Source organism: Pecten maximus, chromosome 8, assembly GCF_902652985.1.
Source record: "Pecten maximus chromosome 8, xPecMax1.1, whole genome shotgun sequence".
NCBI lineage: Eukaryota > Metazoa > Mollusca > Bivalvia > Pectinida > Pectinidae > Pecten > Pecten maximus.
Window position 1 is genome coordinate 10,009,258 of NC_047022.1, and position 26,925 is coordinate 10,036,182.

The following is a 26,925-nucleotide window of genomic DNA, read 5'->3' on the forward strand; positions in this document are numbered from 1 at the left end:
TTTTCTCATGCTTATTTTCTCAAGCTAACATTCACTGTTCCTATATTAGCTAACTCTCTTTATAGATATTACTATGTACTTTGAATTTTACCTTCTTTCCTTTGTTCTCAGCTCATTTACAAATTACATACGTGTATATCTTTTTCTTCTTTCATTCAAACATGGGTTCCAACCTTTTTTCCCTGTAAGTCTTTTTAAATGTACAGGCCTACAGGGTCTGTATAGTGGAAAAATATTGATATCAGGCCCATTCACAAGGAATATGCTATGCCTTAAGAAAGTTGTAAAAAAAAAAAAAAAAATATCATGATGAATATTGTTTGTTTGTTGTAAGTTAATGTCTTTCCAGTGTTTCAAAAGCTTCTTGTGAAAGAAATACACCATGTTAACATCTGACAGGGAAATAGATACACTAAAACTTTCCTCCAGCAAGATGTGATTCTTTAAGAAAAGACGCCTTACTCATAAAAACATTTTACATAGTGTACAGGACAAATGTTACAGAAATGTAAAAACTATGAGGGTTGAATAGAAAACTAGCTAGCACACATTTTCATCTTGTTTTATATAAGTTCTTATTAAGACTCTTCGTTCAAATAGAAACTATAACTTGTACATTTTCATTTCCATCAAATATTTTCTAGAAAATGTCAAGAAAAGCCTCAACTTTCTAAACTGCTTTACCTTCAGCATTACAGACAGTAGAAAATAGTCTGTATTGTCTCACAGTAGATTTCAATACGAGAAATTTCTCCTCCATGGATTAAATCTTTTAACAATATCTTGTAAATTATATAATCTCATTTCCAACATTCTGAAAAATTATCATACAACTTCTTATTTAATTTTCCGATATAAACTTTTATCTACAGTAAAAAACAGCATAAGTCAACACTGACCACAACTTCTCAAAATCTTAAGAAAATTACCATCGTTTTGTTGATAATATAACTTTGCAAATAAAATTACTGTTTACACTTCAAAATAGTATTAAAGAAAGTACAGTTTTTCATCAAAAATATCTTTGGAATTTCACTTTATTTTTAAATGACAAAAAATGCAAAAATTCAACAAAGAATGGATTTTGGTGCCTGCAGGGTTAATTAAACATTCAAGTGTAGAATTTCATGTTAACTTGATCTTTATATTTTTAGTAACAATTTAGACACAGACCTGAAAAGGGAACTCAAGCAGACCAGCACAGAATGCTTCACAAGCTGGCAAAATCAGAATCATTTGACATCATGGCCTTTATTGGAAACCACCCAAAATCTCTTAAAAAATTCTCATTTCATATTCAAAATATACTGTGAATTCTGAAAAGAAATTTATGACAAATATGTAAGTCTTGGGACTTTAAGTGAAATCTAAGGTCATGTTATTTATAAACAGCACAGTATGGTTTGTGCGCTTAAAAAACAATTCAACATCTATAATGGTTCCTGATATTTTTCTCATTAACATTCAGAGGAAACATCACAAAAAACAAAACAAAAAAAAAACTTTGTAAATTTTTTTCAAAAAATGATACCAGTTCAGATTAAGGGTCTGATGTTCAATAACAAAAAATTCAACAGTACAGGAGTGACTCTCCATTGTTATAACAGTCTTGGCCCGCTCTCCTAGCTGCCAGTATATTTCACACAAGACAAGTATGCATTGTTCAACGATATGGAATGTGAAGTAACAAACAGCTAAAACAATTTGGGGGCGTGTCATTGATATGAATCTGTCCAATTATTGACAGCAAAAATATAGGAAGGCATTGCAAAAAATCAGGTGGCCGTAAATCTCACAATCAGCGAAAAATATCGTGAGTTTGGAGACATTATAAAAATAAAGCAAGTCTCACAATTGACAGCAGATTTAATGGAGCTGTCACTTTCTGTAAAAGATAATATTTTATAACTGGTTTTCACTTTCATTATTTTCGAGAATAGAATGAAACCAATAAAAAAAATTTTTGAAAGTGAAATAAAAAAATTATAGCGTATTTCATAATTTCTGCCAAAAATACATTTTCCCCTTCAGAACCCTTACAAAACTATAAAATTGAAACATCTTAAATAACAAAATTTATATTATATAATGCAACTTTTCATGATTGACAGCTGCTAAATCTATATAATACATGACAAAAAATATTTTCAACACCATTGTTTGTTCTTTCACAACTACTTAAACACAAATTGTTATTTCATACAAATGCATAAAATTTCACACAAAGTTATGACATTTTTATCAGCATACAGAAACTTGCACTCTATCAATATTTCTGTTAAAACACACCATCTTATCATACTGTATGAACACCCGTACCTCACCTGCTATATAGGTTAATAAAAAGCTTGATAAAGCTGACTTTCGTACAGGGCATCATGGTTTATCACGCAGCACAACTCATCTTTTTCTGTGTTGTCTTTTTTGTCACAAAAAAAAGCTACAGTAAAAGCAAACATTTTCGTGGGGCTCAAATTTTGCACTTTTTCGAAATGATACTGTTGAGAATGTGAAAAAACAGTATTCACAAAATCAGCTAATAATAGATATAAAAAAAAAATCATGTCAACAGTTTATAAATGATATTCAGTTGTTTGTCTGATGAAAATAAATTTTATCAAAAAGTTGATTTATCAAAAAGTTGATTTGTCAGAAGAAAATATTCACTTGGTAGTTAAAAATTTGATTTGTTTGAGTCGATCGAGTGCTGTTTGTTGACTGATGAACTAATATGAGATCAATTTCGTAAGTTAAACTAGGAACATCAACAATTCCAACTCTTAAGAATAAAACAAAACACGCAGCAACAGAGGGTTTAACATTATTTGCCTCTGCAGGTAATTTAAACGACTTTGAAAATTTTATTGGCAAACTTTCCTATACAAAAAAATTAACCTCAGTGGAATTTTTTCGTAAGCAGACTTAATTAAACCTATGGGCAAGAACTCTTTTGCTCTGCTGAGAAAATTAATTCAGCAGAAATCTTGTTTTTCTCTATAAAGAGAAAACCTCACATCAGTGGCAGTCATAAAACTTGACCTTAAAGACAAAATGCTTTTGTTCTGAATGTTAACATGTTTTTTCTCTACACAGAAACTCGACCTCGGTGGCATTTGTGGTTTTTCCAGTAGAGAAGCTTAACTTGATGGCAAACATGTTTTTCTTTTGAAGAGAAATAAATCTCAAAAGAAAAAGTTTGTTGCTTCTATAGAGAATTCAGTCTTTGGTGACAAACATGCTTTTTTCTCTGTTGGGAAACTGGCCACACATTTTTCTCCATCGATGGATCCTCCATTGCAAATGTTCTTTGGTTCTATGGAGGATTTAAGGGTAGCAGCATCCTCATCTACTCGTCAGTAGAGAACCTTTTCTCGTCCAAATGCCTTGATACACATATCGACATGCTTGAGGACACTTCCAGCTGCTACATTAATCTGAGTAGCTATTTCCTCGGAGCTAAGATGATTGACATAAATATCTGGTCTATCGTAACCTGCATCCAACACCTGGTCAATTACCTATAAAACAATTAACAAATACCTGGTCAATTACCTGTAAAACAATTAACGATAACCTGGTCGATAGCCTATAAAACAATTAACAAATACCTGGTCAATAACCTATAAAACAATTAACGATTACCTGGTCAACTACCTGTAAAACAATAAAGAAAATACCTGGTCAATTACCTGTAAAACAATAAAGGAATACCTGGTCAATTACCTGTAAAACAATAAAGGAATACCTGGTCAACTACCTGTAAAACAATAAAGGAATACCTGGTCAATTACCTGTAAAACAATAAAGGAATACCTGGTCAATTACCTGTAAAACAATAAAGGAATACCTGGTCAATTACCTATAAAACAATAAAGGAATACCTGGTCAACAAGGAGCCGCAAAGCTTGGCTTTATCCCCCGCGCCCCGCAGTTGGTATGAAAACCCAAAAACATGTATATATCAAGCTCAAAGTAAGAGTTATTAAGGAAAAAGTAATTTTGTATTTTTGATTAGGTCTCCATGGTGAAAGAAAAAATATCGAAATTTGAAGGTCCGTAATAGCAAAAGGCACAACTAGGGCATTAGTCTGATATATACAGAAAGTTTCAAGGAGCGGCGTTGAACAGTTATGGAGTTATAGCCCGGAAACAAAAGAAAACAGTAATTTGGTATTTTTGACTAAGTTTCCATGGTGAGAGAAAAAATACCGAAAATGGAAGGTCCGCAATAGCAAAAGGCACAACTAGGGCACTAGTCTGATATATACAGAAAGTTTCAAGGAGCTGCGTTGAACGGTTATGGAGTTATAGCCCGGAAACAAAAGGAAACAGTAATTTGGTATTTTTGACTAAGTTTCCATGGTGACAGAGAAAATACCGAAAATGGAAGGTCCGCAATAGCAAAAGGCACAACTAGGGCACTAGTCTGATATATACAGAAAGTTTCAAGGAGCTGCGTTGAACGGTTATGGAGTTATAGCCCGGAAAATAATCTCGGAAGGACACACGGACGGACGGACGGACGGACGGAGCCCAATTTAATATCCCCCGCAAACGCGTTTGGCGGGGGATAATAACCTGTAAAACAATAAAGGAATACCTGGTCAATTACCTGTAAAACAATAAAGGAATATCTGGTCAACTACCTGTAAAACAACAAAGGAATACCTGGTCAATTACCTGTAAAACAATAAAGGAATACCTGGTCAATTACCTATAAAACAATTAACAAATACCTGGTCAACTACCTGTAAGATAATAAAGGAATACCTGGTCAATTACCTGTAAGATAATAAAGGAATACCTGGTCAATTACCTGTAAGATAATAAAGGAATACCTGGTCAATTACCTGTAAAACAATAAAGGATACCTGGTCAATTACCTGTAAGATAATAAAGGAATACCTGGTCAATTACCTGTAAGATAATAAAGGAATACCTGGTCAACTACCTGTAAAACAATAAAGGAATACCTGGTCAATTACCTGTAAAACAATAAAGGATACCTGGTCAATTACCTGTAAAACAATAAAGGAATACCTGGTCAATTACATGTAAGATAATAAAGGAATACCTGGTCAATTACCTATAAAACAATTAACAAATACCTGGTCAACTACCTGTAAGATAATAAAGGAATACCTGGTCAATTACCTGTAAGATAATAAAGGAATACCTGGTCAATTACCTGTAAGATAATAAAGGAATACCTGGTCAATTACCTGTAAAACAATAAAGGATACCTGGTCAATTACCTGTAAGATAATAAAGGAATACCTGGTCAATTACCTGTAAGATAATAAAGGAATACCTGGTCAACTACCTGTAAAACAATAAAGGAATACCTGGTCAATTACCTGTAAAACAATAAAGGAATACCTGGTCAATTACATGTAAGATAATAAAGGAATACCTGGTCAATAACCTGTAAAACAATAAAGGAATACCTGGTCAATTACCTGTAAAACAATAAAGGAATACCTGGTCAATTACATGTAAAACAATAAAGGAATACCTGGTCAATTACCTGTAAAACAATAAAGGAATACCTGGTCAATTACATGTAAGATAATAAAGGAATACCTGGTCAATTACCTGTAAAACAATAAAGGAATACCTGGTCAATTACATGTAAGATAATAAAGGAATACCTGGTCAATTACCTATAAAACAATAAAGGAATACCTGGTCAATTACATGTAAGATAATAAAGGAATACCTGGTCAATTACCTGTAAAACAATAAAGGAATACCTGGTCAATTACATGTAAGATAATAAAGGAATACCTGGTCAATTACCTGTAAGATAATAAAGGAATACCTGGTCAACTACCTATAAAACAATAAAGGAATACCTGGTCAATTACCTATAAAACAATAAAGGAATACCTGGTCAATTACCTGTAAGATAATAAAGGAATACCTGGTCAATTACCTGTAAGATAATAAAGGAATACCTGGTCAATTACCTGTAAAACAATAAAGGATACCTGGTCAATTACCTGTAAGATAATAAAGGAATACCTGGTCAATTACCTGTAAGATAATAAAGGAATACCTGGTCAACTACCTGTAAAACAATAAAGGAATACCTGGTCAATTACCTGTAAAACAATAAAGGAATACCTGGTCAATTACATGTAAGATAATAAAGGAATACCTGGTCAATAACCTGTAAAACAATAAAGGAATACCTGGTCAATTACCTGTAAAACAATAAAGGAATACCTGGTCAATTACATGTAAAACAATAAAGGAATACCTGGTCAATTACCTGTAAAACAATAAAGGAATACCTGGTCAATTACATGTAAGATAATAAAGGAATACCTGGTCAATTACCTGTAAAACAATAAAGGAATACCTGGTCAATTACATGTAAGATAATAAAGGAATACCTGGTCAATTACCTATAAAACAATAAAGGAATACCTGGTCAATTACATGTAAGATAATAAAGGAATACCTGGTCAATTACCTGTAAAACAATAAAGGAATACCTGGTCAATTACATGTAAGATAATAAAGGAATACCTGGTCAATAACCTGTAAAACAATAAAGGAATACCTGGTCAATTACCTGTAAAACAATAAAGGAATACCTGGTCAATTACATGTAAAACAATAAAGGAATACCTGGTCAATTACCTGTAAAACAATAAAGGAATACCTGGTCAATTACATGTAAGATAATAAAGGAATACCTGGTCAATTACCTGTAAAACAATAAAGGAATACCTGGTCAATTACATGTAAGATAATAAAGGAATACCTGGTCAATTACCTATAAAACAATAAAGGAATACCTGGTCAATTACATGTAAGATAATAAAGGAATACCTGGTCAATTACCTGTAAAACAATAAAGGAATACCTGGTCAATTACATGTAAGATAATAAAGGAATACCTGGTCAACTACCTATAAAACAATAAAGGAATACCTGGTCAATTACCTATAAAACAATAAAGGAATACCTGGTCAATTACCTGTAAGATAATAAAGGAATACCTGGTCAATTACCTGTAAGATAATAAAGGAATACCTGGTCAATTACCTGTAAAACAATAAAGGATACCTGGTCAATTACCTGTAAGATAATAAAGGAATACCTGGTCAATTACCTGTAAGATAATAAAGGAATACCTGGTCAACTACCTGTAAAACAATAAAGGAATACCTGGTCAATTACCTGTAAAACAATAAAGGAATACCTGGTCAATTACATGTAAGATAATAAAGGAATACCTGGTCAATAACCTGTAAAACAATAAAGGAATACCTGGTCAATTACATGTAAGATAATAAAGGAATACCTGGTCAATTACCTGTAAAACAATAAAGGAATACCTGGTCAATTACCTAGATCTGAAAGTCTTGATGACCCAATTACAGCAAAGGAGGAAAAAATATACTGTACAAACATCCCATGAAATCATATCTCTTATATCCAATAGTGAAACCTTATAAGTATGTTCCTGAACAGCTACATTCCATTATTTCCTGAATGATGTTCTGATTATTCAATTGGAATGATAGTCTTTATTGATTTTTGCTGAGAATATAATTTTTCTAATTTCAATCATAATGTGTTCTTGAAATACTGAGTAAAAATAGCTGGGAGAATATATATATATGGGAGAAAATAGTTTCAAACAACTGAATATAATACAGTTTTGTATTTATTTAATACCTAAAATTTCATCAATGACAGTTTGTTCAGAATTTAAATCTCTGAATTTACCAACCTTTGTAATTAATCATTACTGACTTAGTGTGTTCTAAACTCTAACATAAGATTCGAATTTGTGAAAATTTGAGAAGTCTTTTTCGCAGACTAAGAGATACTGACCTCCATGCCGAGCGAGCAGATCGAGTGTAACGATTGGCCAGACTTAGCTGGACACTTGAAGCAGTACAGGGCCTTATACACCACATTAGGGAATTGACAGTGGTGGAAGTACCCTAACAGGTCCAGGCTCGTGTCCTGGAACGCTTGGTCAGCCTCAAAGTTGATCAGGTGACCTACAACAAGACACTCATTAAGAAAATCACAGAATTTTCAGACACAGCTACTTCCTTCAGTTTTTACTAGTAATTATTTACAAAGAAATTTAACTTCTTGTCAAGGATTTTTGTCTAAAAACCTATTATTTACAAATAATTTTAATTCCTGGTCAAAGATGTGTCTGAAATTTAAATATTTATAAATAATTTTAACTCCATGTAAAAGATGTTTCTAAAATGTACACATATTTCTACAATGAAATCATAGCATGATGGGAAAAATCAAATTTTCAAATACACTCTTCCACAAGTACTTTTTAAAGTAAAATCACAAGATGGAAGGTGTTTCAGCTACCAAAAGTCAATTAATACCTATATAACATAGAATATGACTTAACAGAATGGAATACTGTATCTATAAAAAAGAGTTATGTAAGGATTAGAAAAAAAAAAAAAAATCTGAGTTGAAAGTCATAGAACCTACCTTTGTAACCAAGATGGCGGTTTTTAGAGTGAAGAGTCTTGGTGAGGTACCACAGTAGAACATATTCTAGTTGCATTTTCTCCATACGAGAAAAGGGGACTACATTAGCGGTCATTCCATCCAGCTTGTTGATATACACCGACTCGTTTTTCACCACACGAGGAACAGAAGCCGTCAATAAACCTTTATAAAGAAGGTTCAGAATGAGACTCATCAGTTTGATAACGATATAATTTCGAAAGATATCCTAAAGACAAACAGAGATTAAAAACTGTTTGAGAGCTTTCAAAAACATCAATTTTCTTCATCAAATGAATAGTGCAGTTGAACTGAGAGTCAGTTGTCAAAATGTTCGTCCCCAAAACACAAGAATACTGCAGGCAGTCTTAGGTAAGTGATGTTTTAAATATCTTGCCCCTTATTGGGTGTATAATGTCCTGCTTTATCACAATCATTCTTGAAATATTGCTGAACACTAGATTTACATCAGAAGAAATATTATATATAAACTACATAACATATGTTAATTACATATTGTAAGGATATGTGCCCTATGTAATAATTTATCATAAACACAAGCTATTATTCTGACCAGTCCGGCTAAATATTTTAACAGTGACCTTGACTTTGACCCAACAACCCTAAAACTCAAACTTGTACGTGATAGCTCAGTCAGTTAGAGCGCTGGAAAGATCCAATGTTCTTGGTTCAACGATCCCCAACCATGTCAGTTTTCGTTTCTCAGAAAGCTGAGAAATGGGCCGGTCTGTGATGTAACGACCGTGTCCCACAAGACCTAACTGCCCTGGATGGCAGCGAACAAACAAACTTCCCCGGGATATCATGGTCCTCACTTCCCCGGGATATCATGGTCCTCACTTCCCCGGGATATCATGGTCCTCACTTCCCCGGGATATCATGGTCCTCACTTCCCCGGGATATCATGGTCCTCACTTCCCCGGGATATCATGGTCCTCACTTCCCCGGGATATCATGGTCCTCACTTCCCCGGGATATCATGGTCCTCACTTCCCCGGGATATCATGGTCCTCACTTCCCCGGGATATCATGGTCCTCACTTCCCCGGGATATCATGGTCCTCACTTCCCCGGGATATCATGGTCCTCACTTCCCCGGGATATCATGGTCCTCACTTCCCCGGGATATCATGGTCCTCACTTCCCCGGGATATCATGGTCCTCACTTCCCCGGGATATCATGGTCCTTTATAATCGTTAAAAGTTTGACAAAAATCCCTCAGTGAATGAAGCTGCTAGAACTGACAATCTTTGGTGTTATATAGAGGACCCCTCTTACTCAAAGGCTGAATTTATTAAAGAATAATTATCTGGTTTGAAATTATACTGAAATGTTGTAATTGATACAGATTGTATTTTTTTCCATCAGCGACTGATCAAAGTCATCAGAGCCAATACACTTGTTTGTTTTCTTTTGTTTTTGTTTAACGTCCTATTAACAGCCAAGGTCATTTAAGGATGTGGTTTGGTTTTGGAGGAGGAGGAGGAAAGCCGGAGTGCCCGGAGAAAAACCACCGACCTACGGTCAGTACCAAGCAACTGCCCCACTTGGGTTTCGAACTCGCCACCCAGAGGTGGAGGGCTAGTGATAAAGTGTCGGGACACCTTAACCACTCGGCCACTGCGGCCCTTAGAGCCAATACACTTAGGTTCACTACTAGGTAAATATGGTATGTAACACATAAAATAATCTTAATTGTTCATTCGGTTTTTTAATTAGTCATTTTAAACAATAGTTCAAAGTTCAAATAGAAAATAAATCCTCATGAAAACCTTACCTGTAACTGACCCGAATTCAGATTTCTGTGTATCGAGGAGACTTCTCCATGCACTGTCTCCCTTAACCAGGTCAAGGTCATTCTTCGACAGGGACCACAGCATGGAAGGTGGAGTATGGTACAGCTACATAACAATAATATACTGTAAACATTCTAATTTTAGTGGTAATCTTATTTTAGTGCTTTTTCACCCTGAAAGAATTCTGCTAAATTATAATTTCACTAACTGCAGTTCCTGTATATTATTTACTACTGGAGATGTTATCAATGCTTTTTTTCCCGTGGCTAATCAGTTGAAATTTGTTTATGTAATAAAATTTCAATGTGCAAGAATAAGTACAGTATAGTATGTAAAATATTTGTAGAAAAAGGAATGCACTCATTCAAATGCAAAATAAGTGTCAGACCAATTTCTATATATAGTAACAATGACTATGACATTGTTTTTTATTTATTAATTTGCACTTCCCATTTACAGATTTCTGGACACCATATCACAACTTAGAGTTAGAAATCACAGGAAAATGTTAATTTTATCTGGGTAATCCTGTTACAAGACCGTGAAAAAATGATAGAACAGTTAAGAACGTTCTCAAATGTTTAGCAAACAAAATCTTATCATGATATCTTAACATTTCTTTTATTTACTACAGAATTAAACTTAATCTTACTCCAAGAATCCGGTCCAGTCTAAAGGCTAGCATATGAGCGATGTGGTATTGGAACGGTCCAGACTCGGCCAGGAAGATGCCACGGAGGAACTGTTTCTCGGACTGCATACCCTGCAGGTCGACAATCATCTTTCCTCCAATGTTTGTGCTGACCTTGACTGTCCGCATGTTATGTGCTTTAATGATTTTCTGAGTGAGCATCTTGGCCTCCCAATCACCGTCGCTAAATCCTGTTATCAAATGCAATTCATCAGTTATTAATAGAGCTGTGTATCGCAAGGTGGGTAGCGATATGATTCGTATCGCGATACAGGGGTCACGATACGATACATATCACGATATATGAGAAGCTGATGACCTATCATATACCTGGTATTCCATCATACGGTAGTCATGTTTTGTTTGTGGTATTTCAGGAGTATTTGTCGACATTTGTTACAAATGTCCGTTTCCCACAAAGCTTTTTGGAATTTTCATAATTTCGATTTGACTTTCACATAAACTAGAAAATGTCTGTAAGATATAAATGCTCCCGCTGCCACTTGACAACCCGAAACACAGTTTGGTGAGGAATGGATCAGCAGTTCCGGAGATTAGCTAGTTACATTGCATCAGGATTTCATAGCGGGGGCATAAAAATGGTTTTCTTATAGAGGCAGATGTCCTATTTTTTCCAGGTTTTTGCTTATTTTTATGAAATAATGTTTAACAATGGTTTTAAGAGGATCCAATGTACTCTTGACATTAACTGGTTTCCTTTACTTACCTTTAAGCCCCAGGTGTGCCATGAGTCGTCTCTCCCGCGCAACCCTGGCATCGTTGGTTAAATTCAATGTATGTTTGAGACATTCCAGTGGTGTTTCTTTGGTGGGTTTGGTCTGCGGAGCAGGCTGAACGACTACCGAACCAGCCTTTACTACATTTACCCCCGCTCCCACAGTTTCTGACGACTTGATGAACAAGGTTGCTCCCGCATTTCGTTCCGGTTTTGTTTTGCCTGTATTTTTTGCGACCATTGTCATCAAAGCTGAAACAGATAAATATTCAAGACGATATAATTTTATTGAATTATTATAAATGAAAAGTAACCTTCATCTTCAATATGTTTTTAAAGAAAAGAAAGAAATCTGAAAATGGAATCAACAGAAAAATATGACATGTAACAAAACCGTCACTCAAACAAGAGGTTCAGAAGGCCTGTATCGCTCACCTGGATATGGCATTAAGTATGGGGAAACACTCTACATTTCTAAAGAAGAAGGATTTTATAGAATTTGCTATATTTCCCCTATTTGGCCCCCTCCCTCTCAGACCCACCATTTATACAAAATTGGTTCTCCTTAACTCAAGGGTGCTAAATTCCTTCATGTAGCAAAAAGGTTCAAAGACTGAAGAATTTATTCGCTGATCAGTAAGTAACAAACTTCTAAATATATTCAATTAGCATATTAATGCTCTTTCCGTGGAATAGGCTGGGATGCTCTCATAGAGACAGATGCACTTATTAGGTAGAATACGGTACTAGGCATGGAGAAGGGTAGTAATAATAAGTGATTACAATTAGGCGAATAAAATCTTTAATGCTTAAACAAACATGTGTTTTTTGTTTGTTTTATACATTCCAGTTGGAAATTATGGAACATCGAGTATGTCTTATTTCCTTGAAATTACAATGAAAAGATTAGGGAAGACACAAAGCATTAAGGATAGTAATGTCACAGGAAACAAATATATTTTTTGTTCTGCCTAATTTAAGCAGACAGTAAGGAAACAGGAAACAGACATTTATATTAACTTTGCCTAAAACTAGTGATGGAAATCAGTTTCACTTTCAAAATCAATAACCAAAAACTCAAAATCAATCTATTATCAATTATAATCAGTTTTCTAAAAATAGTACAGAATTGCCCTTTTGTACAAAAATTATGTACATCTCAAGTTCATTGGTAAAGTATAAAATCAACTGCTTCTTTGCTCAGTAACATTAAAAACAAATGCAAAGCTGAAAATTTAAGAATATTTTGAGAAATTTTCAATAAATTACTTTTTCAAAATTGTCATCAATGATCAGTTTTTTTATATAATTTCTGATAATTTTTTATTATTTTCTGTCATAAGCCCATCAGTACCTAAAGCTGGGGTAAAACAGATAGCTATACCACAGTCACTTACTGGCAATGTCTGGGTTGGAGGTAAAGACAACAAACGCTTTACAGACTGGGTCGGAATCACAGGTCGCCTTGGCTTGGGCAAGGCTCCGCACTGTAACTACGCACCCCCAGGCCACTCGCGACGATGTACATGTGTAGTCATTCATTCCAGGAAAGTTGGATTCGGCCACACGTATGTAGTCATGCTGTACGTCCGCCTTGATTTAACAACAAAGTTGGTAAAATAAGATTTTGAAGTGAAACTCATTTGTGTACAACACACTTGAATTGAACACATCAAATGAGTCAAATATTCTTTTTTGTTTTAAATTTTCTTTTTATTACAAGATTTTAGGAAAATGTTCTCTCCTCTAGATCTGTATCTTCGTAAATAAAATACAGATGCTTTAACACTGATGATTGGAATACTGCGGCTGTGTCAAATATATTTTGTGGTCTGTCCTTCTAATTTATACCAAAACTCCCTTGCTTGTTTCAAACAATATACATTTTTCAATAAACAGCATGACATTTTGATAAACATTTAAGTTCACCACCTGTATCTTGTCCTTTGCAATGGCAGATTACCTTTTCATCTTAATGTGAAATAATTAAATCTCTTTAATGGTCAATATTGAATCTAAACTGCAAATATATTCATATCTATAGAATGATGATCATTTCTAGTCACAGAAAATGTCATTGCTATTTTAATATTTAAGAATTTGACAAAAAAAAAAATCTTTATTGGTACCATTTTTGCAACAATTAGGTAGACTTATCTTGTATCAGTTAGGCAGACTTACCTCACAACAGTTAGGCAGATTTATCTTGTATCAGTTAGGCAGACTTACCTCACAACAGTTAGGCAGACTAAGTTTGTATCAGTTAGGCAGACTTACCTCACAACAGTTAGACAGATTTATCTTGTATTAGTTAGGCACTTACCTCACAACAGTTAGGCAGACTAATTTTGTATCAGTTAGGCAGACTTACCTCACAACAGTTAGGCAGATTCACCTCACAACAGTCAGTAAATATATATACCTCACACTTAAATTGCATTGCATCAGTTAGGCAAACTCACCTTGCCAAAGTTAGGCAAAACCTTGTTGGCCATGATCTCTTCCTCACGTCGACGCTTCTCTAAATCTTGTTGGTTGACTACGGGCTGAATAGGAACTTTTGGTTTTACTACCGGTCTCCATTGTGACGAATCAAACTTCTCTAAAGAAAAAAATATAAATAAATAAAGAGAAATTATGATTGCATAAGATTTTTTAAAAATTTTATGTACCTTTAACTTTTTAAGTATCAGTTTTGAAAAATCGTCAAATTTCAAATAGTAAGCTAAATATGGTTCTGCAGATAAGCTCTCCTAAAACTTTATACTAGTCTTACCAGATATAAAGGGTAATTACAGTATTACTGTTTGGTAAAATTACCAACAAATTCTAATTCGTTGTCCTGTAATAACTAAGCCCACCATGTGACTTTGAGTCAGAGATTTAATGTTGGTCCCCTGGGTTTACTGGAGGCTAAATATGGTATACAGGATTATCTAATATTGGTTGAAAATATTAAATGATAAAATAAAATGGATTATTTCAGCTGTTGTTATGTCAAGCTCTGTTTAAACTTAAAGTCACTATAAGAACAATACATTTCAGCATTTCTATCAGCAAGCAAAGTCTATTGTGTCACATTTTACTATCAAACAAAGTCTATCGTGTCACATTTTACTATCAAACAGAGGCCACACAAGCATCACATGTTTAGCTGAAGCGTTAGGAACAAGAACACACAGCTTTAATTCCTGCTGTTTTTAGTGACAATTTAAAATCAAAGTACTGAAAGTACAATGTCTTTGTATATGATACACATTTTTCTTGTACATTTCAGCATTAATTTCATTACTTGTATGCACAAATACAATCATCGTTCGGACATAAATTTTATCAATAGAAATTATGCATGTTTCTGATGTCCAAATGAAGGAATGCCCCTTTAAATAAACTCAAAACCCTAACATGAATGTTTAGTAATTGAAGTTTTGGAGGGCTTATTTGTAAACAAAACATAATGCTTTAAAATTGATGATGAAACAAATTAAAGAACTGTATGTGGGCATGGTCTAATTTGTGGATAAATATGACAGCTGTTTTGGTATAGATTAGGTTAATGCAGGAAAACAGCAGAACACTTCGAATTCATAATTTATATATATATATTAATAATGTTTGGGGCAATGTTACAGAAAAAAATTCAGTATAACAAACTAAAATTCAAAATAAGATTATCAAAAATTTAGTCATGTGACCAAAAATATGATCAAGTGACCAACAAAATCAACATCAAATCACATGACAAGCAGCAGTGATCGGGTGTTGGTTGGAAATTGATAATCAGAATGGCCTTCTGGGATCTGGTAGTTAATCCTTCAAATTTCATATAAAATGAACAACTTCAAAATTAAATTCCCATTTGCAGTATTTTTTCAAAATGTGTGTATATTTTTTGTAAATTTGTCTTTATGACCAACTTACATCAAATCTGGGATTTATATATGAATGAAACATGTTAAAAATTCACATCTTTAATCTGTGTAGTAATTTTTATAAGTAGGTTATGAAATTTGTTTGATCTAGAACACAAGAAATACTAATATACCCATGACTGATTATGAATAATTGCTAATCGAATACAAGATCTGTTGATGTTAAGTAATCACATCACATAGTTAATGGTTTTGTTTTGTTTTTTGTTTAACGTCCTATTAACAGCCAGGGTCACTTAAATAAGGATGTGCCAGGTTTTGGAGGTGGAGGAAAGCCGGAGTACCCGGAGAAAAACCACCGGCCTACAGTCAGTACCTGGCAACTGCCCCACGTAGGTTTCGAACTCGCAACCCAGAGGTGGAGGGCTAGTGACAAAGTGTCGGGACAACTTAACCACTCTGCCACCGCGGCCCCATGTAGTTAATGAATTAGTTAATCAGATCATCCCATCATAATTAAACAAGCAGTTTAATTTTGTCTAGAAATATATCTCAAGATGTTCCACCTACATCTTTAATATGTATGAGAAGCACAAACACAAAATCACACAATTCCTCTAAAAATGGATCCCACAAAAGGAATTAAAATCATTTGATAAGGACCAAGAAATGTTCAGACAATTCTGTTCAGCATTACCAATGTTTAAAAAGTTTTTATTTTCAAAGGGTACTATTTTCCATTAATATCAATTCAAGATGGCCGTCATGGGGCCATCTTGGATTTTAGACCTGTACAAAAAATATCACCTGGTCAGCACCACCTCAGTATTACCAATGGCAAATTTTAGATCAATCAAACAGGTGGAGCATAAAAAGAAAATTAAAATTATGGTCTGTTTCAAAATTATCAAGAAAACATCTTAATGTGACCTGAATAAATTCAAATAACTTTTATTTTACAATTACAATGATGAATGTTATTTTATCCATTTATTCCTGAAAACTGAACTCTAAGCCTCAGGTTAACTATAGTGTACTGCATCAGCAGTCATTTGGACAAAAACGTGTCTAAACAGATGGACAAAATGACAGACACCATAAATATATAACCATGTGCAACCTTATTAACCCGATATAAGTTTGTGATGTTAGCAGGTATAACCCAGGGTTCCATAATACAGATATCCCTTTCTCCTACACTTCACAGGGACATTTTCTGTTATTTGTTTTGGATAAGGAAATGTTAATAGAATCTTTCTTCTGAGGGTGTGACACATTAATCTCCAACCTGAGGGCTTGTTTTCTTGTTTGTACAACCTGATCATGAGGATTTGCCAAGGTTTAGAAAACTAAATACATATCAAGAGGATAATTGAAAATTTCTTGATCACATCCTCATGGTAAGGGGAGATTATTTTTCTCCCATCATACTTTTTATTTTTGCAGAATGATCAGTTTTTCAAATATTTAAAAAAAATATAGTAATACAACAATGATGTGATATGTTTGTATTTTCAACATGATGTCATTGTATTGTTGTCATGACAACATTGTATTATTGCCATGACATCATTGTATTGCTGCCACGACATCATTGTATTGCTGCCACGACATCACTGTATTGTTGGAATGACATCATTGAATTGTTGGAATGATGTCATTGTGTTGCCACTGTGACATCATTCTATTGTTGCCATGACATCGTTGTATTGTTGCCAGCACATGCTATCCATCATATTGTAGGGGCTGACAAATTAAAGAAAACACACCCTAGGGTTTGACAGTGAAATGCAGGCAAATCTCTGATTGATGGGAGAAACATCTGCCTATACTTGCCTGGGGAAAAAGATAACTCACATGTGCCTTTATTTTGAAAACACCTGAACTCACAATGGGATGACTTATCACTATAGAGTTTAACTACATGTATATCAGTGGAGTAACATCATCAAAGTTGTTGGAGTATTTATACCCTATATGTATAATGGTCAATGTACAGTATCAGACAAGAAATTGTAGTAGGAGAAAAAAAATATTAAATACCCCTGTGGGATGTAGTCGGGAGATGTGTCAACACTCAAGTATGATTTTTAAATCTTAAAATTCGACACAGATTTTTGGCAAAAAAAAAAAATTCCCACACTCAAGCTGAAAGACATGCATACCTGTCTACCTCACACAGAGATGAGAGATTCAATTATTTCATAGATTACAAAACAAAATGTCTAAATAATAAATGAAAATAACAACAAAAATAATCATAAATTAGTAAAGTTTTCTGGAAAGTAAAAAGTAAAACTTTGAAATAAACTTTTTTCAATAAAATTAATTTTCATTAAATGATAATATTTTGTCAGAAACAAAAAATAAAACTAATAAAGATTTTTTCTGAAATCAACACAATTTTTTTTATACACATGTATATGAATTGATATGAATTTTGATTGCTTCAACTTAATCGTTAAAAGAAATACTTTGAGCAAGGTGAGTTAAATATACACAGGAATAAATACCTTTGTGCTATAACTTGCCACAATGACCAAATTTCATTACAAAATACCATACAATATTTGTAATTGTATTTTAAATATATAAACAATAGGTTAAGAAAATAAATATGACAATGGACCAACATTAATTTCTTAATATCACTAAGATTCAAATTATAAATAATTCCTAACGTTATCCAGGCTAAAACAGATGTTACAAATCTATCATTTTCTTTCTGATCAATATCTGTATCAGATTTTCTGATTAAAAATTATCATAATTATTAAATTATTAGTTATTAATATTATTATTAATGCATTAGATCATATGCTATAAATTTTGATATAAATTAATTTTAGCAGATGTAAAAAACTAAACAAACAAAATAATTCAGAAAATATTGCTTATAATTAGAATGATATAAATCATATGTTTCTTGAAATGTATGTTTTCATTTCTATATTCAATACCCTAAAGATATTTCTGTACAATTTCTAAGAATTTCACTTTTGATCTGAATTTATCTTTACAATCAAGAGATTTGTTGGAATGTCACAAATTAGAATAATTTGAATCAGAGTGAATTTGACTAAATAAAAATGTTCACAAAAACTTACCATTTTGTTTTTGTTGGTAGTTGACTGACAGAAATATACAAAAACAATACTAAGTTATCTCCCTTCATTGTTGAGGAGTTTAATTTTCAAATGAAGCAGCATCATCAGCATATTTATACTAATTAATTATGGAATTTTTAGGTGAATAGTGTGTTTTATCTACCAGAAAAATAGATATACATGTATGTCAAATAAGACCAGGGCCGTTTTCGTTTTTGCGGTCCAAACGGTTTGACCACTTGGGCCGGTGTTGTTCATTTATGAAATGAAGACTGACCTGGTGATTTTCTATTGTTTTCAGATGCGCCTTGACAAAGACTCCTAAGGCCTGTATTAACATTTGCAGGTCCGTCAAGATATTTTTAAAAATATTATATTTAAAAACTGACAAACCGGTTTGTCCACATAAACTAACAGGCCCCATAAGTCAGAAACAGAAACCATAGAATCTTATTGGGGAATTGTAATGCATACCAAGGTGAGAAACGGTTTAAGAATAAAACACATGCAGCCATTGGCCTAAATGGTCAAATGAGTTCTGAAATGAATACTGATAGTTGATAGGGTTTTTTTTCAAGAATTTAACACATTAGATCAGTGTGACCTAAAAGTCTTCGTCTCAGGTGACCTAAAAAGAGAAATGGTTTAAGAAATGTCCATGAATGACAGACAACATGTCCACTGATTTTTAAAGTGAAATGAAAGACAATAACTACCTGCTGATGTTCGGAGTTCATTGAGTTCATCCATCAGCTGTGATGTTGTAATCTCCAGAGTCAAAATCTTCTGTTTTAATTTGGATACTTTATCACTTTCAGAGGGAGGTGGATTGACCAGCAGCTGTTCCAACAATTCAACACCCAAAGTTCTGAGATTCTGTTTGGTATTTCTACCCACACAACGCCCATTCTGGCAGGGAATTTCTGTAGATAAAAAATCGTAGCATACTACAATAGTATATACATATTCATGATCTGGGTATTACCACTTGATCTACATGCATGGCAAAGTCTAATAAAATACATTATTACATAATGCATTTGATTTTCCTTGACTATACACATAAGCTATATTTGAACTATTGCACGGCTAAAATGAACTATTGCACTGTCATGTGCAACCTATTAAGCATCGTGTGATGTTTCTGAATTTAGTCCTACCCTTTCAAGCATCTATAGTCAGATATCAACACTGCCAGACGATAGTCATGGCAACTTCTAGGCCTAGCTACAGGAAAGTTGATTCTAAGTGTATTTTAGTGATTATGTAATCAAACAAGTATGTCATGGGTGTCTTTGCAATAGTTCAGAATAGTTTGCCCTTGGTACTGGTAATCAACCCATATTCTATTGCAGGAGGCCTTAACAGCTTTGTGCAATAGAACATTGGTCAATTACCAGTACCTTATATAAAATATTCAGGGCCTTATAAAACCGACTGTACATGATCAGGGCCTTATAAAACTCACTGTACATGGTCAGGGCCTTATGAAACTCACTCTTCATGGGCAGGACTTTTTTTAATATGACTGCCTATGATCAGGGCCTTATAGACTCATTGTTCATGATCAGGGCCTTATAAAACTCACTGTACATGATCAGGGCCTTATAGAACCCATTGTACATGATCAGGGCCTTATAAACTCACTGTACATGATCAGGGCCTTATAAAACTCAATGTACATGGCTAGTGCCTTATGAAACTCACTCTTCATGGGCAAGACTTTTTTAATATCACTGTACATGGTCAGGGCCTTTTAAAACTCACTGCATATGGTCAGGGCTTTGTAAAACTTGATGTTCATGGTCAGGGCCTTATAAAACTCACTGTACATGGTCAGGGCCTTATAAAACTCACTATACATGGTCATCAGGGCCTTATAAACTCACTGTACATGGTCAGGGCCTCATAAACTCACTGTACATGGTCAGGGCCTTATAACTCACTGTACATGCTGACTCCATTGATTTTGCAATCTGTCTCCACCTGACACACTCTCTCCTCGAATGACAATTCATCTAAATCCACCAGTTTTATCCACTGATCCACTAAAACAAAGTCAGAAGCCTTGACTGACCCCAGAGAAAGGCTCCCTAATGGGCTGTTTTCCAGGTACTTCAGCAAATCTGCTAGCTGTATTGCATACTGTTTGAAAAGAAGACATTGTCTTGAGTAATACATTGCATACAGTACATATAATTCCTAACTGATCATGATAATCAATTATGGATTTGAAACCAATGTCACACAAGTAATTTTCAGGACATTCCTAAATGAACTTACCAGGACTTTGGACTTCCAGCTATATGATGCTAGGTTCGCAATGTTGACGGTCATCCCTGGTTCAGTGACTAGAATCACACCCTTCTTTTTGATGTTGTAGTTGATGCTGTCTCCCCTAATACAGTATCCTTGAAGCTTTATGATGATAGGATGTTTCAGTACCGCCAGAAATACAATTTCTCGCAATAAATTATAGTTTCCCATCACCTGGCATTTGTCCACATCATATTTTGACTGCATGCACTTGATTTTGCTGTCTAAATCGACTGCCTGACTTTTTATAATAACTTCAGATCCTCGTTTGTCAATGAATGCTTGATCGACAAACTTACGACGAGTTATCTTAACTGATCGTGATACTCGGAGATAATCAATATCTTTACAAGTCATTTGACTATATATCTCCAAGTCCAAGAGAAAGGTTTTCACCTGTAAGGCCATTTCTATTGCCTCTGGAGCTTTTCCCAAATCAGACGGATTCAAATCTTTCAGTATACTGAGAAACTCTGACCTTAGTGTCCTATCCATGGATGGTGCATTGCCACTATTGGCAGAATCTTTGTTAGTCATTATGTCAGCTGGCTCTCTGGCAACTAATTTACTTCTGCTAAATGATCCACCCTGCAAATTTTGATCCCGGAAGTCTGGACGTACATGTTGTGCAAAAGTCAAAGAACCTTCATCAGATTTTTTAAAATTGTGTTGTTGCTCATCTTGGTTTGGTTCTTTCATGAATGCATCTTGAGGGTTATAAAATTTTGGATGTGATTTTGTGTACTTGCTGTATGCTTTATTATGCTTGTAATTACCGAGTTGTCTGTAGGTTAGAAACACTCCAATTAGTGTGCACACAAGCAAGAACACTGTCCAACCAGTGCGATATCTCATCCGACAACGCATTCTGTGCAGGTAGTAAAAAAAGTTGATTTCTTTAACATTTAAAAAATAAATTTCACAAACTAACTTTCATTTAAAGTTCACTTCATCATTTTCAATGTTGGTCCAAATCACAATGTTCCATTTGCTTAGACCTGAAATAATAATAAAAAAAAGATAGGTTAGTTTTTACACGTTGTCTCATTGGTTAATTAAATATTGGCAACAATGGCGCCTTTCGCCTTACATATAAGACAGTTGTTTCATTATATAATTTAAATATTGATCGACTATGGGCGATAGACATACTTGAACACCTGCACTACAACAGCAGTTGTCACAGGTGCAATATAACGTAAACACGAAGCAGGCGAACGAAATTTGAATGCATAGCACAAAAACTGCAACCACAATCAATTTAAATAGCCAGAGCAATAATTTCTCTAGCAAAGAAAGCTGTCAATTGTGTTTGAAGTCACACCTATCTCCGAATTTACCTGAGAAAATATATACCCCTACTTCCGTTCAGTTCCGTTGGTTTTCAACCGGAAGTGTATAACCTAAATAACTGTCTGCAGTCAATAAATAAATATGAAAATAATCGATTTAATTTCATTTCAAACATTTCATATATAATCAATGTTTCATATTTGAGTTTGAAAATAGCCAAAACAAACGACATAAACAGACAAGCTATAAAGTATTCAAGCTATTAATTAAAAAAGTACGCATATTTTCTGCAGAGAAACTCTGATATTTCATTTCCGGTAGAAATCACCCCCCCACATGAGATCGCAATCCGTGTAAAATGAATGCCCCTCCAACTTTTGAAACATTTCTCCTCTTTGACGGAGAAAAGAAGTAAGATTATTTTGCTCGTATATTGATTTTTGTCAAGGTTGGCGGTTTTGATTAATGACATGAGAAAATAATCTTGAACATTTCGACAATGTTCCATTGATCGAAGTTGACAATGCATTTGGAAAATTTGTTCAGTCAACAGTCTGACAAAAGTGTAGTGAATAATTATCTTTGAGACGTGTATCATTTTTGAAGGAAAGTAGTGGTACAGTCATAATATCCATGTTGAATTTAGTTAAGAGGAACATTTCACAAGAATTTGTGTATACTTATGCTGAATTAAGAATTACCATATATTATTATTTTCATATAGGACTATAGATGCCCCCCCCCCAATGATTCCCTGTGCTTTCCTGTCCTCTACAAAAGATAAGAGGGGAGCTCAACAGGTTGGGGGTCCCTAGGTCTTTTAGTTGTATTTTCCAGTGTCCAGTGTCCAATGAATCATCCTGTAACATGCCCAGTGGTCAACACATTTCAAAGTTGGGATGGACTTGTTACCATGCATATGATTACATATACAAGTGTATATATATATATATAACATAGTAACACAATTGACGAAGGAAGACAACTTCATGACTCGTGCCCTGATTGGGCCTCGAACTCACGATCTACGGCACCCAATTCACCTAGCCAGAAATACCTGCAGCATATACCGCTGCGCCACATCGGCGTTCTATATATATATATATAATAAAATAAAAAGTCAAATACAGATCCTGAAGAGCGGCACGATGTAGCCGCGAAAGTACTAGGGAGACAGCAGATCTATGTTTGACTTTTTATTTTATTATTTAACGTCACATGGACATTGTAACTTTATTCTATATAAATAATATATATATATGAAAAACAATTGTATTATAAGGATTAGACTAGAAACACAGATGATTTAATAATATTATTACATTACTGTCTCTTGTGATTGTTTTTGTTTATGATACAAATGATTCATCTTACAGCTTTAATATGATAATCATGTTTCATTTTCAGAATCAATATTGAAAAAGACACCAAGGTTCCAAATGCAGCTCTCTTCACAGTGAACAAAGAAGATCATACCTTAGGCAATATGATCACTGCGTAAGATATTGAAATGTTTATTATTTGCAAATTTGTATATTTTGTTCCAAAAGAGTTCGTTACAATTCTGAATATACATTGTAGTTACTATTCTAATTTGGCCATGGTAAACAAATTATAAAGTGGTGTACTGCGGACTGAAATCTCTACTATTAGTTCAGTTAATCTGCTGGCTGGCACAGACTTGATCCTTCCTTGGAGGTCATCTCTCTCATCTGCATATGGCTCTCATTGATTGGTCAAGATGGTTTTGAGTTAACATACATTCAAATTTGCTTTACCTTTCACCAGTACCCTGGGGTGACTGGATTACTTGTAGATTTCTTAGAAAAAGCTGCCCAACCCTCCTATGCTGTAGTCCATAATTCACTGTTATAACTTTGAAAGGGCTACAGAAAAATTCAGGCCTCATTTACGTCACTTGGGCAAATAAACATTCACTGGTCTGCTGGCTCTATTAGGCAAATTAACATTCATTGCTGACTCTATTAGGCAAATTAACATTCATTGCTGACTCTATTAGGCAAATTAACATTCATTGCTGACTCTATTAGGCAAATAAACATTACTGATTTGACCAATCAAATTAATATTAGAGAAATACAAAATAATTGACCAATCAGAAAGCCCGACATATATGTCAGCACCTGGACAGGGGGGAACTAAATTTTTTTTAGGGAACTGTAGGCCTAGTTAGCATAGGGGGTTGTTTCGTGATAAAAAAATGTAATAAACAGAATATCTAACAGTGTCTTCAGTAATACAAATATTTCACTCGTGTGGCTAATATTTGATACTTTTCACTCGTGCTGCGCACTCGTGAAAAATATCAAAATATCAGCCCCACTCGTGAAATATATTTGGTATTACTGAAGACACTGTTAGATATCCTCTATTTCTTTCCGCACTATCAGACAAAGTATCATTAACTTAAGTAAATAATTAAAGTTTGATCTGAGGTGAAAGAGCTTTTGTATTCAATTATGTTTTTGTTGTATTTTCATTAAATTATATTTAAGTTACTTTCCCTTTAAGGGGAAGTAATTTGTTTATTTTGCCTAATATGTATGAGAAAACTGACACTTCCCCAAAAGATAGGCTTTAGTCCTATATATATTCTGTCAATATATTATTCCTCAGTTTACTGTAAATGTATACTTATTCTAATCATATTTTAGTGAAAAATATCAAAAAAACAAAGAAAGAACAAATTTAGTCTAAATTCGGAATGATATTTAAAAAATATCTTTCCTGGTATTTTTCATTGCTATGCCATATAAATGGAAAATCAGGCATATTTGAGTTTTTTTTTCTAAAGAACAGCACCAAATTTCATAACATACAATGTATTATCCATGTTTAAATTGAGAAGTGAATATAAGAAAAAAAAGTTCTGTTTCCTCAATATTCAAGGATAATTCCTAATATTGATTGAATCAACATTAAATGTATTTAACTTTGGTGTGTTACAGTCAGTTACGTAAAGATCCCCAGGTCCTGTTTGCTGGCTATAAAAACCCTCATCCTTTGGAACACAAATTTGTGGTGAGGATTCAAACCACAGCAGAGTACAGTCCTCAGGAAGCCATTACAAATGCCATCACCGATCTCATTTCTGAATTTTCACTTTTAGAAGAACGCTTCAGGGTGAGTATCTGTGCTGTTTTTGTTTAATTTGATTTTTATAAAGAAAGGCAGCGCAGACAGATGAAAATAATTTTATAGAGATATTTCGGCATGAGACTTGCAGAGTGTTGGTCAGCCAAACTCTTACACTAGAGTCAAGATACTCCTGTCCAAGGAACAGACCCATGTTTGATTATTTTTCTCTAGAAAGGTGTCGTTAAGCCAATTAAGTGTCCAACATCAATGTCAGCATAAATGTAGAAAGTTATAAAGTTGTCAGTGTCAGGCATCAAGTAGACCCTTGAGAGTATGTTTTTGACTCTCCAAAATCAGATTTGACTCTTAACTTTGAAGGAGCATGTCTATTTGACATAATGTTTTGACCCTTCATATTTCTGAGAAAAGGTTATTTGACTTCTGAAATTGCTAAAAGTCAAGGGTCAACTGGATGCCTTGATTTTACTATGAGTCATTGTTACACTACATAAAATGGCGATTCTACCCTATTGTGAGTGGTGATAAAGTTTTGTCAGTTCTCTTTGGCTATCACAAGTGAGATAGTTATACTATCTCTAGCAACCACAGGATTACCCTATGAATTATTTAAAAATAATGTCTTTGACATCAGTTCATTCTCAATACTCCATTCATGAGCAGTAGGTGATGATTTATATACATTTGTACATGTATTTTGACAGTTGTATGTATATATTTTTCAGGAAGCTGTTCGAGAACTGAAAGAAGGAGACATATGAAAATGTTAGACAGACTGACTGGAAGCATGCATGGGAACCAAATCGAAAGAAAGAATAATAAAAAATAGACAGAAGTAGTGTATCTGAGTGAGAAAGATGGAAAGAAAGAAAGAGAGAATGTGTTCACAAAATCACCTGTAAATATTTACCATTACATCTTACATTTAACTTTATGGCTTTGACTTGTTTTTTCATTGTTCGGCCTGAAAAGGCCTCAACATCAAAATCCGAGGATACAGTTATTACTGGTAGTATCTCTTCTTGTTAAATGAACTCAATAATTTTGAGGTCAGTAAAATTCATTATATCTGTTGGCTGAAAAAGAGTCTCTCGGTTACCTTTATCTTTGTTTATTTTTCATCTGTTGATCACTTTAATAACTTAATGGTGCAAAATCTCCAACTCAGAGTTATTATGATCCATTAAAAACAAGAATATTATAGGTTCTTATATATTACTGTGAAATCATACATATGTATTTTCATGGGGTGCTTTATCAGGGGACATGAATTTGTGGATAGAAAATAGGTACACACAACAGGTACATTGAACTTTTTAGTAATTTGAATTCGTGAATCAAGTGTACCCACAAAATAAACAAAAATAAAAACCTCCTTGAAAATAAATAATTCACTGTAAAGTTTGAGATTATTGTTCAAATTTTTAAAGTGAATGAATAATCAATTTCATCCCAATTAAATTTTATT

At 34.0% G+C, this 26,925-nt stretch overlaps 2 protein-coding genes across 2 annotated transcripts; one reads left to right on the forward strand and one right to left on the reverse strand.

The window, feature by feature from the left end:
* Positions 1–55: 55 nt before the first annotated feature.
* LOC117333275 lies at positions 56–22,430 on the reverse strand. Its single transcript, XM_033892496.1, has 12 exons — positions 22,388–22,430; positions 21,015–22,045; positions 20,678–20,876; positions 19,448–19,654; positions 14,215–14,354; positions 13,150–13,345; positions 11,744–12,004; positions 10,978–11,207; positions 10,307–10,430; positions 8,491–8,673; positions 7,852–8,024; positions 56–3,518 (listed from the first exon to the last, which is right to left on the reverse strand). Exons 2-12 carry the CDS (start codon positions 21,912–21,914, stop codon positions 3,354–3,356), a joined length of 2,778 nt encoding a protein of 925 aa, XP_033748387.1. The 5' UTR covers positions 21,915–22,045; positions 22,388–22,430; the 3' UTR covers positions 56–3,353.
* A 208-nt stretch (positions 22,431–22,638) lies between these two features.
* LOC117333753 (DNA-directed RNA polymerase II subunit RPB11-a-like) lies at positions 22,639–26,386 on the forward strand. The gene is made up of 4 exons (XM_033893176.1): positions 22,639–22,751; positions 23,748–23,837; positions 25,310–25,484; positions 26,183–26,386. The coding sequence occupies exons 1-4, from the start codon at positions 22,699–22,701 to the stop codon at positions 26,216–26,218; spliced, it is 354 nt and encodes a 117-aa protein (XP_033749067.1). The 5' UTR covers positions 22,639–22,698; the 3' UTR covers positions 26,219–26,386.
* Positions 26,387–26,925: the final 539 nt, after the last annotated feature.